The 17557-nt window shown below is 39.7% G+C and overlaps 1 protein-coding gene across 1 annotated transcript in view; it reads left to right on the forward strand.

Moving 5' to 3' along the window:
* LOC128664321 (uncharacterized) overlaps positions 1-12195 on the forward strand; it is a 28514-nt gene extending 16319 nt beyond the window's left edge. Inside the window, 1 exon segment of the mRNA XM_053719161.1 lies at positions 12143-12195. Within this exon segment, the coding sequence (XP_053575136.1) occupies positions 12143-12195 (53 nt within the window).
* The last annotated feature ends 5362 nt before the right edge of the window (positions 12196-17557 follow it).

Below are 17557 nucleotides of genomic sequence, written 5' to 3' on the forward strand. Positions count from 1 at the left end.
ACTGATTTCACTTTAAGCAATAAAGATCATATTCTGTCTTTAAAAAATTTATCACCAGAGGAATCTGACGAGGGGGAAGTTATGCCGACTAACTCTCCCCACGTGTCAGATCCTTTGACTCCCGCTCAAGGGACTCACACTCAAATGGCGCCAAGTACATCCAGGGCGCCCATAGCGTTTACTTTACAAGACATGGCGGCAGTCATGGATAATACACTGTCAGCGGTATTAGCCAGACTACCTGTATTTAGAGGAAAGCGAGATAGCTCTGGAGTTAGACGAAATACAGAGCATACTGACGCTTTAAGAACTATGTCTGATACTGCCTCACAATATGCAGAAGCTGAAGAAGGAGAGCTTCTTTCTGTGGGTGATATTTCTGACTCAGGGAAGATGATGCAACCTGATTCTGATATTTCTACATTTAAATTTAAGCTTGAACACCTCCGCGTGTTACTCAGGGAGGTTTTAGCTGCTCTGAATGACTGTGATACAATTGCAGTGCCAGAGAAATTGTGTAGACTGGATAAATACTATGCAGTGCCGGTGTGTACTGATGTTTTTCCAATACCTAAAAGATTTACAGAAATTATTACTAAGGAATGGGATAGACCAGGTGTGCCGTTCTCTCCCCCTCCTGTTTTTAGAAAAATGTTTCCAATAGACGAAACCACACGGGACTTATGGCAGACATTTCCTAAGGTGGAGGGAGCAGTTTCTACTCTAGCAAAGCGTACTACTATCCCTGTCGAGGACAGTTGTGCTTTCTTAGATCCAATGGATAAAAAGTTAGAGGGTTACCTTAAGAAAATGTTTATTCAACAAGGTTTTATCCTACAGCCCCTTGCATGCATTGCGCCTGTCACTGCTGCTGCGGCGTTCTGGTTTGAGTCTCTGGAAGACGCTTTACAGGTAGCGACTCCATTGGATGAAATACTTGACAAGCTTAGAGCACTTAAGCTAGCCAATTCTTTTGTTTCTGATGCCATTGTTCATTTGACTAAACTAACAGCTAAGAATTCTGGTTTTGCTATCCAGGCACGCAGAGCGCTATGGCTTAAATCATGGTCAGCTGACGTTACTTCAAAATCGAAGCTGCTTAACATTCCCTTCAAGGGGCAGACCCTATTCGGGCCTGGTTTCAAGGGCCAAACAGTCTAATTTTCGTGCCTTTCGAAACTTCAAGGCAAGTGCGGCATCAACTTCCTCTAATGCAAAACAAGAGGGAACTTTTGCTCAGTCCAAGACGGTCTGGAGACCTAACCAGACCTGGAACAAGGGTAAGCAGGCCAAAAAGCCTGCTTCTGCCTCTAAGACAGCATGAAGGAAAGGCCCCCTATACGGTAATGGATCTAGTAGGGGGCAGACTTTCGCTCTTCGCCCAGGCGTGGGCAAGAGATGTCCAGGATCCCTGGGCGTTGGAAATTATATCCCAGGGATATCTTCTGGACTTCAAGGCTTCCCCCCCAAAAGGGAGATTTCACCTTTCACAATTATCTGCAAACCAGATAAAGAGAGAGGCATTCTTACACTGTGTACAAGACCTCCTAGTTATGGGAGTGATCCATCCAGTACCAAAGGAGGAACAGGGACAGGGATTTTACTCAAATCTGTGGTTCCCCAAAAAGAGGGAACCTTCAGACCAATTTTGGATCTAAAGATCTTAAACAAATTCCTCAGCGTTCCATCATTCAAGATGGAGACTATTCGTACCATCCTACTTATGATCCAGGAGGGTCAATACATGACTACAGTGGATTTAAAGGATGCTTATCTGCACATTCCGATACACAAAGATCATCATCGGTTTCTCAGGTTTGCCTTCCTAGACAGGCACTACCAGTTTGTAGCTCTTCCCTTTGGGTTAGCTACAGCCCCAAGAATTTTTACGAAGGTTCTGGGGTCGCTTCTGGTGGTCCTAAGGCCATGGGGAATAGCAGTGGCCCCTTATTTAGACGACATCCTGATTCAGGCATCAAACTTCCAAATTGCCAAGTCTCATACGGACATAGTGTTGGCATTTCTGAGGTCGCATGGGTGGAAGGTGAACGAGAAAAAGAGTTCTCTATCCCCCCTCACAAGAGTTTCCTTCCTAGGGACTCTGATAGATTCTGTAGAAATGAAAATTTACCTGACGGAGTCCAGGTTACCAAAACTTCTAAATTCCTGCTGTGTTCTTTATTCCATTCCTCGCCCTTCGGTGGCTCAGTGCATGGAAGTAATCGGCTTAATGGTAGCGGCAATGGACATAGTGCCGTTTGCATGCCTACATCTCAGACCGCTGCAACTATGCATGCTCAGTCAGTGGAATGGGGATTACACAGATTTGTCCCCTTTACTGAATCTGGACCAAGAGACCAGGGATTCTCTTCTCTGGTGGCTATCTCGGGTCCATCTGTCCAAAGGTATGACCTTTCGCAGGCCAGATTGGACAATTGTAATGACAGATGCCAGCCTTCTAGGTTGGGTTGCAGTCTGGAACTCCCTGAAGGCTCAGGGATCGTGGACTCAGGAGGAGTCACTCCTTCCAATAAACATTCTGGAACTAAGAGCGATATTCAATGCTCTTCAGGCTTGGCTTCATCTAGTGACAATGAGGTTCATCAGATTTCAGTCGGACAACATGACGACTGTGGCTTACATCAACCATCAAGGGGGAACAAGGAGTTCCCTAGCAATGTTAGAAGTCTCAAAGATAATTCGCGCTGGGCAGAGATTCACTCTTGCCACCTATCAGCTATCCATATCCCAGGTGTAGAGAACTGGGAGGCGGATTTTCTAAGTTGACAGACTTTTCATCCGGGGGAGTGGGAACTCCGTCCGGAGGTGTTTGCACAATTGGTTCTTCGTTGGGGCGAACCAGAACTGGATCTCATGGCGTCTCGCCAGAACGCCAAGCTTCCTTGTTACGGATCCAGGTCCAGGGACCCCAAGGCAACGCTGATAAATGCTCTAGCAGCGCCTTGGTCCTTCAACCTGGCTTATGTGTTTCCACCGTTTCCTCTGCTCCCTCGTCTGATTGCCAAAATCAAGCAGGAGAGAGCATCGGTGATCTTGATAGCGCCTGCGTGGCCACGCAGGACTTGGTATGCAGATCTGGTGGACATGTTATCCTTTCCACCATGGACTCTGCCGCTGAGACAGGACCTTCTACTTCAAGGTCCTTTCAACCATCCAAATCTAATTTCTCTGAGGCTGACTGCCTGGAGATTGAACGCTTGATTTTATCAAAGCGTGGTTTCTCCGAGTCAGTCATTGATACCTTAATTCAGGCACGGAAGCCTGTCACCAGGAAAATCTATCATAAAATATGGCGTAAATATCTTTATTGCTGTGAATCTAAGGGCTACTCATGGAGTAAGGTCAGGATTCCCAGGATATTATCTTTTCTCCAAGAAGGATTGGAGAAAGGATTGTCAGCTAGTTCCTTAAAGGGACAGATTTCTGCGCAATCTATTCTTTTGCACAAGCGTCTGGCGGATGTCCCAGACGTTCAGGCATTTTGTCAGGCTTTAGTTAGAATCAAGCCTGTGTTTAAACCTGTTGCTCCACCTTGGAGCTTAAATTTGGTTCTTAAAGTTCTTCAGGGGGTTCCGTTTGAACCTCTTCATTCCATAGATATCAAACTTTTATCTTGGAAAGTTCTTTTTTTGGTAGCTATTTCCTCGGCTTGTAGAGTTTCCGAGTTATCTGCCTTACAATGTGATTCTCCTTATCTGATCTTCCATGCAGATAAGGTAGTTCTGCGTACCAAACCTGGGTTTTTACCTAAGGTGGTATATAATAAGAATATCAATCAATTGTTCTGTCTTTGTGTCCTAATCCTTCTTCAAAGAAGGAGCGTCTATTACACAATCTGGACGTGGTTCGTGCTTTAAAGTTTTATTTACAAGCTACTAAAGATTTTCGTCAAACATCTGCTTTGTTTGTTGTCTACTCTGGACAGAGGAGAGGTCAAAAGGCTTCGGCAACCTCTCTTTCTTTTTGGCTAAGAAGCATAATCCGCTTAGCCTATGAGACTGCTGGCCAGCAGCCTCCAGAAAGGATTACAGCTCATTCTACTAGAGCTGTGGCTTCCACATGGGCCTTTAAAAATGAGGCTTCTGTTGAACAGATTTGCAAGGCGGCGACTTGGTCTTCGCTTCATACTTTTTCAAAATTCTACAAATTTGATGCTTCTTCGGAGGCTATTTTTGGGAGAAAGGTTTTACAGGCAGTGGTACCTTCCATTTAAGTACCTGCCTTGTCCCTCCCTTCATTCGTGGACTGGATACACCTTACAAGAGAAAACATAATTTATGCTTACCTGATAAATATATTTCTCTTGTGGTGTATCCAGTCCACGGCCCGCCCTGTCATTTTAAGGCAGGTATTTTTTAATTTTAAACTACAGTCACCACTGCACCCTGTGGTTTCTCCTTTCTCTGCTTGTTTTCGGTTGAATGACTGGATATGGCAGTGAGGGGAGGAGCTATATAGACAGCTCTGCTGTGGGTGTCCTCTTGCAACTTCCTGTTGGGAATGGGAATATCCCACAAGTAATGGATGATCCGTGGACTGGATACACCACAAGAGAAATAAATTTATCAGGTAAGCATGAATAATGTTTTTTTTTTCTTTTATGCATTAGAAAGAGAATGCAATTTTAAACAACTTTCCAATTTACTTCTATCATCTAATTTGCTTCATTCTCTTAATATTCTTTGTTGAAAAGCATATCTAAATAGTAGCTGCTGATTGGTGGCTGCACATATATGTCTCATGTGATTCGCTCACCCATGTGCATTGCTATTTCTTCAACAAAGGATATCTAAAGAATGAAGCAAAGTATATAATAGAAGCATCTGAATCATGAAAGAAATATTTTGGGTTTCATGTCTCTTTAAATATGAATATTGCATAAATATGCTTTTACATGTTTTTCATATACTTGGGCTCCAATGCATTAAATACATATATACACATATAAATACTAACATATATATATATATATATATATATATATATATATATATATATATATATATATATATATATGTATATACACATACATATACACATACACCTTTAGACATGTGTATATAATATATATATATATATATATATATATATATATATATATATATATATATATATACATGTATCTCTATACTAAAGCCCTTTGCCTGACTTTTTTTCTAGCACCTGAGACCTCATATCTCTGAGCCCTTATACATTTTTTATTCAATATAGATATATATATATATATATATAGATAGATAGATAGATAGATAGATAGATAGATAGATAGATAGATAGATATAAAGTAGATAATAGAAGCATCTAAATCATGAAATAAATATTGTGGGTTTCATGTCTCTTTAAATATAAATATTGCATAAATATGCTTTTACATGCTTTTCATATACTTGGGCTCCAATGCATTAAATACATATATACACATTTAAATACTAACATACACACATATATATATATATATATATATATATACATACACATACAAATACACCTTTAGACATGTATGTATGTATATATATATATATATATATATATATATATATATATATACATGTATCTCTATACTAAAGCACTTTGCCTGACTTTTTTTCTAGCACCTGAGACCTCAAATCTCTGAGCCCTTATACATTTTTTATTCAATATATATATATATATATATATATATATATATATATATATATATATATATATATATATAAATCAATGTAAATATTTGCATAGGAAATTAGCACATCTAGGCAAGATTCCCCGCTTGCTTTTTTCCAGAAATACCTCATATACAATGTTACCAATGCACAAGAGAATTCTGGGTAAGATATGCAAATTAGATATGAAAATTCTCAGTTTTTTTGCTTCAAAATACTGTTTTAACACAGCTATCCTTTTAACAGGATTATTGCAGCAAACCAGAAATCACTCACTAGACAGCCTGTTTCGTTCTTTTTGGAACTCATCAGTAGGAGATAGATTTCTGGTTGCTGCAGTGGTAAAGCTATTTTCAAGGTTAAACCAAAATTCATTAAAATTATGGGGGGAGATAAAAAACTGAAATTAAAATCCTCCATGTCTCAAAATTAAATCAATGTAAATATTTGCATAGGAAATTAGCACATCTAGGTTTAACCTTGAAAATAGCTTTACCAATGCAGCAACCAGAAATCTATCTCCTACTGATGAGTTCCAAAACAAACGAAACAGGCTGTCTAGTGAGTGATTTCTGGTTTGCTGCAATAATCCTGTTAAAAGGATAGCTGTGTTAAAACAGTATTTTGAAGCAAAAAAACTGATAATTTGCATATCTTACCCAGAATTCTCTTGTGCATTGGTAACATTGTATATGAGGTATTTCTGGTAAAAAGCAAGCGGGGAATCTTTCCTAGATGTGCTAATTTTCTATGCAAATATTTACATTGATTTAATTTTGAGACATGGAGGATTTTAAATTCAGTTTTTTATCTCCCCCCATAATTTTAATGAATTTTCTTTTAACCTTGAAAATAGCTTTACCAATGCAGCAACCAGAAATCTATCTCCTACTGATGAGTTCCAAAAAGAACAAAACAGGCTTGTCTAGTGAGTGATTTCTGGTTTGCTGCTATAATCCTGTTAAAAGGATAGCTGTGTTAAAACAGTATTTTGAAGCAAAAAAACTGAGAACTTGCATATCTAATTTGCATATCTTACCCAGAATTCTCTTGTACATTGGTAACATTGTTTATGAGGCATTTCTGGTAAAAAGCAAAAGGGGAATCTTGCCTAGATGTGCTAAATTTTGACACATGGAGGCCTAGATTTGGAGTTCGGCGGTAAAAGGGCTGTTAACGCTCCGCGGGCATTTTTCTGGCCGCACCATAAATTTAACTCTGGTATCGAGAGTTAAAACAAATGCTGCGTTAGGCTCCAAAAAAGGAGCGTAGGGCATTTTTACCGCAAATGCAACTCTCGATACCAGAGTTGCTTACGGACGCGGCCAGCCTCAAAAACGTGCTGGTGCACGATTCTCCCATAGGAAACAATGGGACTGTTTGAGCTGAAAAAAAACCTAACACCTGCAAAAAAGCAGCGTTCAGCTCCTAACGCAGCCCCATTGTTTCCTATGGGGAAACACTTCCTACGTCTGCACCTAACACCCTAACATGTACCCCGAGTCTAAACACCCCTAACCTTACACTTATTAACCCCTAATCTGCCGCCCCCGCTATCGCTGACCCCTGCATTACAGTTTTAACCCCTAATCTTCCGCTCCGTAAACCGCCGCAACCTACGTTATCCCTATGTACCCCTAATCTGCTGCCCTAACATCGCCGACCCCTATGTTATATTTATTAACCCCTAATCTGCCCCCCACAACGTCGCCGACACCTGCCTACACTTATTAACCCCTAATCTGCCGAGCGGACCTGAGCGCTACTATAATAAAGTTATTAACCCCTAATCCGTCTCACTAACCCTATCATAAATAGTATTAACCCCTAATCTGCCCTCCCTAACATCGCCGACACCTACCTTCAATTATTAACCCCTAATCTTCCGATCGGAGCTCACCGCTATTCTAATAAATGTATTAACCCCTAAAGCTAAGTCTAACCCTAACACTAACACCCCCCTAACTTAAATATAATTTACATATAACGAAATAAATTAACTCTTATTAAATAAATTAATCCTATTTAAAGCTAAATACTTACCTGTAAAATAAACCCTAATATAGCTACAATATAAATTATAATTACATTGTAGCTATTTTAGGATTAATATTTATTTTACAGGCAACTTGGTATTTATTTTAACCAGGTACAATAGCTATTAAATAGTTAATACCTATTTAATAGTTACCTAGTTAAAATAAATACAAAATTACCTGTAAAATAAATCCTAACCTAAGATATAATTAAACCTAACACTACCCTATCAATAAAATAATTAAATAAACTACCTACAATTACCTACAATTAACCTAACACTACACTATCAATAAATAAATTAAATACAATTGCTACAAATAAATACAATTAAATAAACTAGCTAAAGTACAAAAAATAAAAAAGAACTAAGTTACAGAAAATAAAAAAATATTTACAAACATAAGAAAAATATTACAACAATTTTAAACTAATTACACCTACTCTAAGCCCCCTAATAAAATAACAAAGCCCCCCAAAATAAATAATTCCCTACCCTATTCTAAATTTAAAAAGTTACAAGCTCTTTTACCTTACCAGCCCTGAACAGGGCCCTTTGCGGGGCATGCCCCAAGGATTTCAGCTCTTTTGCCTGTAAAAAAAAACATACCATACCCCCCCCCAACATTACAACCCACCACCCACATACCCCTAATCTAACCCAAACCCCCCTTAAATAAACCTAACACTAAGCCCCTGAAGATCTTCCTACCTTGTCTTCACCATACCAGGTTCACCGATCCGTCCTGGCTCCGATATCTTCATCCAACCCAAGCGGGGGCTAGACATCCACTGAAGAAGTCCAGAAGAGGGTCCAAAGTCTTCCTCCTATCCGGCAAGAAGAGGACATCCGGACCGGCAAACATCTTCTCCAAGCGGCATCTTCGATCTTCTTCCATCCGGTGCGGAGCGGGTCCATCTTGAAGCAGGCGACGCGGATCCATCCTCTTCTTCCGATGTCTCCCGACGAATGACGGTTCCTTTAAGGGACGTCATCCAAGATGGCGTCCCTCGAATTCCGATTGGCTGATAGGATTCTATCAGCCAATCGGAATTAAGGTAGGAATTTTCTGATTGGCTGATGGAATCAGCCAATCAGAATCAAGTTCAATCCGATTGGCTGATCCAATCAGCCAATCAGATTGAGCTCGCATTCTATTGGCTGTTCCGATCAGCCAATAGAATGCGAGCTCAATCTGATTGGCTGATTGGATCGGCCAATCGGATTGAACTAGATTCTGATTGGCTGATTCCATCAGCCAATCAGAAAATTCCTACCTTAATTCCGATTGGCTGATAGAATCCTATCAGCCAATCGGAATTCGAGGGACGCCATCTTGGATGACGTCCCTTAAAGGAACCGTCATTAGTCGGGAGACATCGGAAGAAGAGGATGGATCCGCGTCGCCTGCTTCAAGATGGACCCGCTCCGCACCGGATGGAAGAAGATAGAAGATGCGGCTTGGAGAAGATGTTTGCCGGTCCGGATGTCCTCTTCTTGCCGGATAGGATGAAGACTTTGGAGCCTCTTCTGGACCTCTTCAGCACCGGATTATGGATCGCCAACCCCCCCTTGGGTTGGATGAAGATCTTGGAGCCAGGACGGATCGGTGATACCTGGATGGTGAAGACAAGGTAGGAAGATCTTCAGGGGATTAGTGTTAGGTTTATTTAAGGGGGGTTTGGGTTAGATTAGGGGTATGTGGGTGGTGGGTTGTAATGTTGGGGGGGGGGTATTGTATGTTTTTTTTAACAGGCAAAAGAGCTGAACTTCTTGGGGCATGCCCCGCAAAGGGCCCTGTTCAGGGCTGGTAAGGTAAAAGAGCTTGTAACTTTTTTAATTTAGAATAGGGTAGGGAATTTATTATTTTGGGGGGCTTTGTTATTTTATTAGGGGGCTTAGAGTAGGTGTAATTAGTTTAAAATTGTTGTAATATTTTTCTTATGTTTGTAAATATTTTTTTATTTTCTGTAACTTAGTTCTTTTTTATTTTTTGTACTTTAGCTAGTTTATTTAATTGTATTTATTTGTAGCAATTGTGTTTAATTAATGTATTGATAGTGTAGTGTTAGGTTAATTGTAGGTAATTGTAGGTAGTTTATTTAATTATTTTATTGATAGGGTAGTGTTAGGTTTAATTATATCTTAGGTTAGGATTTATTTTACAGGTAAATTTGTTATTATTTTAACTAGGTAACTATTAAATAGTTCTTAACTATTTAATAGCTATTGTACCTGGTTAAAATAATTACAAAGTTGCCTGTAAAATAAATATTAATCCTAAAATAGCTACAATGTAATTATAATTTATATTGTAGCTATATTAGGATTTATTTTACAGGTAAGTATTTAGCTTTAAATAGGATTAATTTATTTAATAAGAGTTAATTTATTTCGTTATATGTAAATTATATTTAAGTTAGGGGGGTGTTAGTGTTAGGGTTAGACTTAGCTTTAGGGGTTAATACATTTATTAGAATAGCGGTGAGCTCCGATCGGAAGATTAGGGGTTAATAATTGAAGTTAGGTGTCGGCGATGTTAGGGAGGGCAGATTAGGGGTTAATACTATATATGATAGGGTTAGTGAGGCGGGTTAGGGGTTAATAACTTTATTATAGTAGCGGTGCGGTCCGCTCGGCAGATTAGGGGTTAATAAGTGTAGGCAGGTGTCGGCGACGTTGAGGGGGGCAGATTAGGGGATAATAAATATAATATAGGGGTCGGCGGTGTTAGGGGTAGCAGATTAGGGGTACATAGGGATAACGTAGGTGGCGGCGCTTTGCGGTCGGAAGATTAGGGGTTAATTATTTTAAGTTGCTGGCGGCGATGTTGTGGGGGGCAGATTAGGGGTTAATAAATGTAATATAGGGGTCGGCGGGGTTAGGGGCAGCAGATTAGGGGTACATAAGTATAACGTAGGTGGCGGTCAGAAGATTAGGGGTTAAAATTTTTAATCGAGTGGCGGCGATGTGGGGGGACCTCGGTTTAGGGGTACATAGGTAGTTTATGGGTGTTAGTGTACTTTAGGGTACAGTAGTTAAGAGCTTTATAAACCGGCGTTAGCCAGAAAGCTCTTAACTCCTGCTATTTTCAGGCGGCTGGAATCTTGTCGTTAGAGCTCTAACGCTCACTGCAGAAACGACTCTAAATACCGGCGTTAGAAAGATCCCATTGAAAAGATAGGCTACGCAAATGGCGTAGGGGGATCTGCGGTATGGAAAAGTCGCGGCTGAAAATTGAGCGTTAGACCCTTTAATCACTGACTCCAAATACCAGCGGGCGCCCAAAACCAGCGTTAGGAGCCTCTAACGCTGGTTTTGACGGCTACCGCCGAACTCTAAATCTAGGCCGGAGGATTTTAATTTTAATTTCAGTTTTTTATCTCCCCCCATAATTTTAATGAATTTTTGTTTTATATATATATATATATATATATATATATATATATATATATATATATATATATATATATATATAAATTATAGTGTTATTATAAGTGTAACTAAACTTTGTAATGTATTTTTGATATGTTTCGAAATATTTTTTTGTTTTGAGTAACAGTTAACCAGAGATCTGATGTCCCAGTAATCAGTCTAGCATAAATTGCGATTGCCCTCACGTGTTCCCCTTTACTTTCAACTTGTAAATTACAAATGCTCCTTCTGACGTGCACTAACAGCAGTGATAAACCATATAATGCTAGTGCGGAACTAACTGTTAGCACACTACTTGTAATCTTGCCCTTTATGTTTAATGTCCCTTTAAATTATGTGCTCAATGTATATTAGATATTTGCTCTTCTAATAATTGGTATAATGCCTGTATCAAAATTGTTGGCTAAATTAGAATCATGCTTGTTTGTATATAAAAAAAATAAGTTTAATTTTCCAAATGATTTTTTACACATTTCAAATTTAAAATGAAAATTTTGTCTTCAATAAAAAAGTAAAAACTATTGCTTGAAATTAAATATGGTCATCAGAATGTTTTTTATATTTTGTAGGGAAGTTTTCAGCTATTGGAAAAAAAAATGTAAATATATGATATGATATAAAATGAATTACAAACATGGAGGCCTATTTATCAAAGTGTCAACTAATAATGGGCTTGAATTCCGTGTCATATTCTTTTTTTTTTTTAAATATTAATTTGTATTTTAATTTTCTTTATTTAGGTGATTCAAAAATTATTCAACAATAAAGAAACAAAAAAGAAATTACAAACATTTCAAAAAGAAAAATTCCACAGAATAGAAAAATATTGCTCTATCAAGTTCGCATTTCTGTTCAGGATCATTAGTTTGTCTTTATCTCTAAAGTTCACAAGGTATATTACCACATGATAATACAAACAGACAGTCAGAAATCAGCACACTCAAAATATTACATTAACAAGTTGCTTATAGTATTGTTTATCCGTAGCCTTTTCGTTTTTACTAAGGAGACAATGAGTTCTGCAAGAATAATTTCATTATGTACGAATATCTAGACTAATCCTGTAGATCCTATCTCTCTTCGGTTTTAGGATGATAGTAGGAGTCCCAGAGGAACATCATCTCTGCAAAGTAATCCAGTCTACCCACTGTGTAGTAGTAGAATCTTTCTAATGATAAATTAGTTTTCATCTGTGCTATCCACATAGTTACAGTGGGTTCTGTATCTGACTTCCAAAGTCTAGGAATAATCTGCTTTGCACTACATATAGCTAGTTGGAGAAGTGATGTGTATTGCTTGAAGGGGAATTTAGGGATTGTATTAAACAGGTATACTAAGGGGTCTAGCGGAATATTAAGATTCAGCATCTTATTCATCTCTATGTTGATATTCTTCCAATAATCTACTATCTTGGGGCACTCCCACCAAATGTGGAAAGGGGTTCCTTTCCCTGTACATTTTCTCCAGCACCTATCAGATGCTTCGGGGAATATAAATTTCAACCTATGGGGGGTAAGGTACCAACGGAGTAGGAATTTGTAATTTGTTTCCAGTAGGGCTGCTGAGTGTGCGGATCTAGCTGTGTTCTGAAAGATCTTTAACCATTCTTGTTCCGTAAGAGTGTAGGGGAGCTCCTTGTGCCAGGAATTAACTGTGGAAGTGTGTAAAGTTTTGGGGGGAGTGACTAGGAGTTGATAAAGGAGGGAGATGGCGTGCAGTAACGGTGAGTCCTGAGTGCAAAGTTTCTCAAATATGGTACATTCTCTTGTGATTTGGTGTTTGAGTTTGTGGGAGTCGACAAAGTGACTAAGTTGAAGGTATCTGAACCAGTGTGTGAATTGTGTGACCTCCAATTCCTCTAAGTGCTGTCTCGAGAACAATTTACCTTCTTCAAGTATGGAACATAATGGGATTAAATCATCCAGTCCCTTTGGTATTTTAGGCGTCAGTGGCAACCCTATGGGAAAGTCAGGATTTGATAACACTGTTGTTAAGGGGGAGGGGATCGCGGATATATGTGGATGTCTATGTAAAACACCGTACCAGATTTCGAATGTTTCTTTTATGATTGGATAATCTTTAGCTAGTGGTGGTTGGTTTCCTCTAGGTTGCCAACAGTATGTTCCTAATTGTGCTGAGTTGGTAAGGTCATGCTCCAGTCCCACCCAGAGTCTATTCTTATTTATGGGGAGTGTTCACCAATCTATCACTCTTCTCAAAAATATGGCATTACGGTATTTAGATAAATCTGGAACCCCCAAGCCTCCAAATTGTTTTGGTAAGTATAGGGTGGATCTAGCTACCCTGGGTGGGCGTTTTCTCCAGATGTAGGAGTTCAGCACCTTTTGCAGTTTAGAGATATAAGTTTCTGGGAGGGGTATGGGGAGGGTCTGGAACACATAGAGTATCTTAGGAAGGATAGTCATCTTGGTTACTCCAATTCTACCAAGCCAGGAGATTTGCTTATGTAGCCATAAAGAAGTGTCTCCGCATATCCTAGTCATTAGGGCTTCATAATTTAGATCAATTAATTTCTGTTTGTCATCTGTTAGATAAATGCCTAAATATTTTAAAGCAGATTGTTGTATTTGGTAGGGTACTTGTAGCCTAAGGTGTTGTATAGCAGTACTATTTAAGTTGATGGGGAGAATTTCTGACTTATTTTGGTTCACTGAGTAATTGGAACAGTGGCCAAACGCTTCCAGGGAATTCCGCACCGCAGAGAGAGAAGTGGTTGGGCGCGTCAGAATTAATAACAAGTCATCAGCGTATAACGCAAGTTTATGAGGGGTGGAACCTATGGTGAGTCCATGAATGTTCTGGTCATTTCGTAAAGCTGTTGCCAGGATCTCCATAGATAAAACAAATAAAAGAGGGGACAATGGGCAGCCTTGTCTAGTGCCGTTGAGAATTGGAAAGGGGGTGGATAGAATCCCATTTACTTTAACTTTAGCCGTCGGTTTTGAGTAAAGTGCAAATATACTTGAGATAAAACTGTCGGGGAAGCCAAATTTCTTTAAGGTCAATTTAAAAAAAGTCCAGTCTAGTCTGTCAAAGGCTTTTTCAGCGTCTGTCGAGAGTAAAACGGAGGGTATGTCATGATTTATAGCATATTGCATTAGGTGAAGAACTTTTACGGCATTATCTTTAGCCTCTCTCTGCGGTACTAAACCCACCTGGTCTGGGTGAATGAGCAGGGGCAAGAATTTGTTGAGCCTAGTAGCCAAGATCTTTGCATAAATCTTCACATCTACATTTAGAAGTGAGATCGGGCGGTAGTTCGAAGGGATTGTAGGGTCTTTACCTGGTTTTGGTATGACCGTAACTATCGCTTCAAGCATAGAGGGTGGGAATGTAGTCAGTCAGTCGGCCGGATTGAAAACTGTAAGCATTTGCGGTATTAGTAAATGTTTAAACTTTTTATAGTAAGAGCTTGTAAGTCCATCTGGACCTGGACTTTTCCCTAGCTTTAAAGAGTGTATAGCTGTGTTAATCTCCTCTGAGCTGATTGGCGAGGTAAGAGTTTCCAGATCATCTAATGGGATAGTAGGCACAGTCACTTGCTCCAGGTACTGGAGACAGTGTGTTTGATGTTCCTTTAAATTTCTTTTAGGAGTTAAGTTATAAAGGGTAGAGTAATAATCTCTAAATATTTCAGCCATTCTATGTGATTCTACAGTGCTTTCTCTATGTGGGTCTTGTAGCGTGCTAATAAAATGTGTCGCTTGTCTAACTTTAAGTGCTCTGGCTAGCAGCTTGCCCGGCTTGTTACCTTCAACAAAATTTTTTTGTTTTAACCTCATTGCTTGTGTGTGGGCTGAGTGTTCTAAAAATGTTGTTAACTTGTTTTTAACTTGTTCTCTCTGAGATTTCAGTGTCTCATCTTGGGGGTTCTGTCTATAGGATCTGTCAAGCTGTTGGAATTTGTCTGTGAGGTCTCGGTGACTCATTTTATGGTTTTTGGATTGTGTTGCTTTAATTTTTATCAATTCACCTCTTACAAAGCACTTATGGGCCTCCCAGACAGTACATGGGGCCATATCTGGGGTGGTGTTAATTGAGAAGTATTCGCTTATCGATTTCTCAATTTGCTGTAAAGTAGGGGTATCATTAAGTAAGGTGTCATCAAAGCGCCATTGGTAGGGTTTAAAAGGAAGGGATGTCCAGTGAGTGGTACAAATAACTGCGGAATGGTCTGACCAGGCTGTGGGGTAGATATCAGTGTTTACCACTGATGAGATGGTTATGTGGTCTATGAGGATGTAGTCAATGCGTGAGTGGGAGCTTTTAGGTGCGGAATAAAAGGTGTAGTTTCTCCCTATGGGGTGCTGGATACGCCATGGATCATGCACCCTCAAAAGCGTCAGGTCATCCTTGATGGATTTAAGCGCTTTTTTTGAAAGTTGAGATTGGGTGGTGGAGCTATCTAGTGATGGGTTCAGTGGAGTGTTAAAGTCCCCTCCAATTATTAATGACCCCTTGTAAAAAGCTAGGATGTCAGTAGTGATCTTGCGGATAAAGGATGCCTGACGGGTATTGGGGGCGTAAATGTTGACTAATGTGACAGGTTTGCCATATAGTAATCCCCTTATAGCCAGAAATCTCCCTTCACTATCTCTTTCTACATCTTGTACATGGAACAATAAGGACTTGTGGATTAGGATGCTAACTCCTGAAATCTTTTTATCTAAGTGGCTGCTATGGTAATGGATGGGGTATGAATTTGTGAAAAACTTAGGCTCTTGATCTCTTAAATAATGTGTCTCCTGTAAAAATAAAATTCCAATCTGTTTGTGGACAATATCAGCAAAAGCAACTCGTCTCTTATGAGGGTTGTTAAAACCCCTAACATTTTGTGTCATAAATGTTACCTGTTTCCGAACTGTCATTATTCACACCAAGTTAGAGGTAAATGCATTCTAGGTATGACTGATAACTCATCATTTCTAAGCCTATTACAGAGATAAATACATGAAAGTGTACCAGACAGTATTGTGGCAATATCATACTTAATCTCGAACCGTACCGCGATTACCTGTGGGTAAAAAAAATAAACAACATGCAAACAATAAAACAATAATATGAATTCAAACAAACAATTTGACATAAAATGTCACACACTCAAAAGGGAAGAATAGCCTATCCCATTAAGAACTCGATAATAAAACATTTAGAGGACAAATGTTCAAATTTGAACTGATAGTCAAAATAGGGCTGTATTGCAATAAATATAGAAATAGTTCAGTCCCAACTTTTGCAGAGCCTGGACATAAGAGAAGGGGCAAACGTTTTTCACGTCTCCCCTCCTGATCTGGAACACAAAGTAATCTCACCCATCTGATGAGCCGGATCTCTCAGGTAGTACTGTCCTGTGGGGTGTCTTGCCCTTTCTTAGTTTTCTTGCTCTTGTGCTGCTGCCACGGGGATCTAGGTGGCCTAGTAGGGATAAAACTTGTAGGGAGATCAGGAACTGCTTCTGTAGCTGCGACTGATGGAAGAGCTAATCCTAAGGCGATGCAGGTCTCTGCGATGTCGTCTGGGGTCTTGCATATATGTTTCGTGCCTTTATAAATTATGTTCAGAGAGCAGGGAAAACCCCAGCGGTAAGGGATCTCCTGTGCTCTAAGCAGAGATGTCAATGGCTGAAATTCTCTCCGCCGCTGAAGAGTGCGGGGTGCTATATCAGCAAAGATTTGCAGGCGGTAATTTTGAAAGGAGATATCTTTAAGGCGTCTGGCAGCCCTAAGAATCTCTTCTTTGGTTTGGTATTCTTTGAGTTTTAAAACAATGTCACGTGGAGGCGCTTGATCTGGGGGTTTTGGCCGGAGAGCCCTGTGGGCTCTGTCCATAGATAAGTCCATGTTTGATGAAGGCCCCAGAAGGTAACAAAAGAGGCCCTTGAGAAAATCAGGGATAGTGTTTGGCAGAACTGTTTCTGGAATCCCCCTAATTCGGAGGTTTTGGCGGCGTTCCCTGTTCTCCAAGTCCTCCAGCTTGTCTTGTAGCTGTGTGATTTGTAAATCATGGGATTGTGCTGTGGTTTGCAAGGTTGAAATCTCATTCTGGTTAAAGTCATTATCCTCCTCCAGCACTTCAACACGGTTACCTATTTCTGTTATATCTCTCCTCAGACCAGCCATTTTCTCCTTGATGCATTCTCTCACTTTACCTACTATATCGTCCAGATCACGTTTAGACGGGATTGAGGCTAGAAAAGCTTTGGAAATCTGAACACATTCCTCTGTGTCACTGTCTTCACTGTCTGATGGAGACATTTCAACCTGTTGTGGTTTAACAGAGTCAGGTGTAGTTGGTTGTGGGTTTTCTGATAATTTGAAAAAGGAGCTGACAGTAGGTCGATTCACTGCTGACTTCTTAGTTTCCTTCCCTGCTTTTGGGAGTTTTTTTGGCGACATGTCTA

Source organism: Bombina bombina, chromosome 6 (genome assembly GCF_027579735.1).
Source record: "Bombina bombina isolate aBomBom1 chromosome 6, aBomBom1.pri, whole genome shotgun sequence".
In the NCBI taxonomy this organism is placed as follows: domain Eukaryota; kingdom Metazoa; phylum Chordata; class Amphibia; order Anura; family Bombinatoridae; genus Bombina; species Bombina bombina.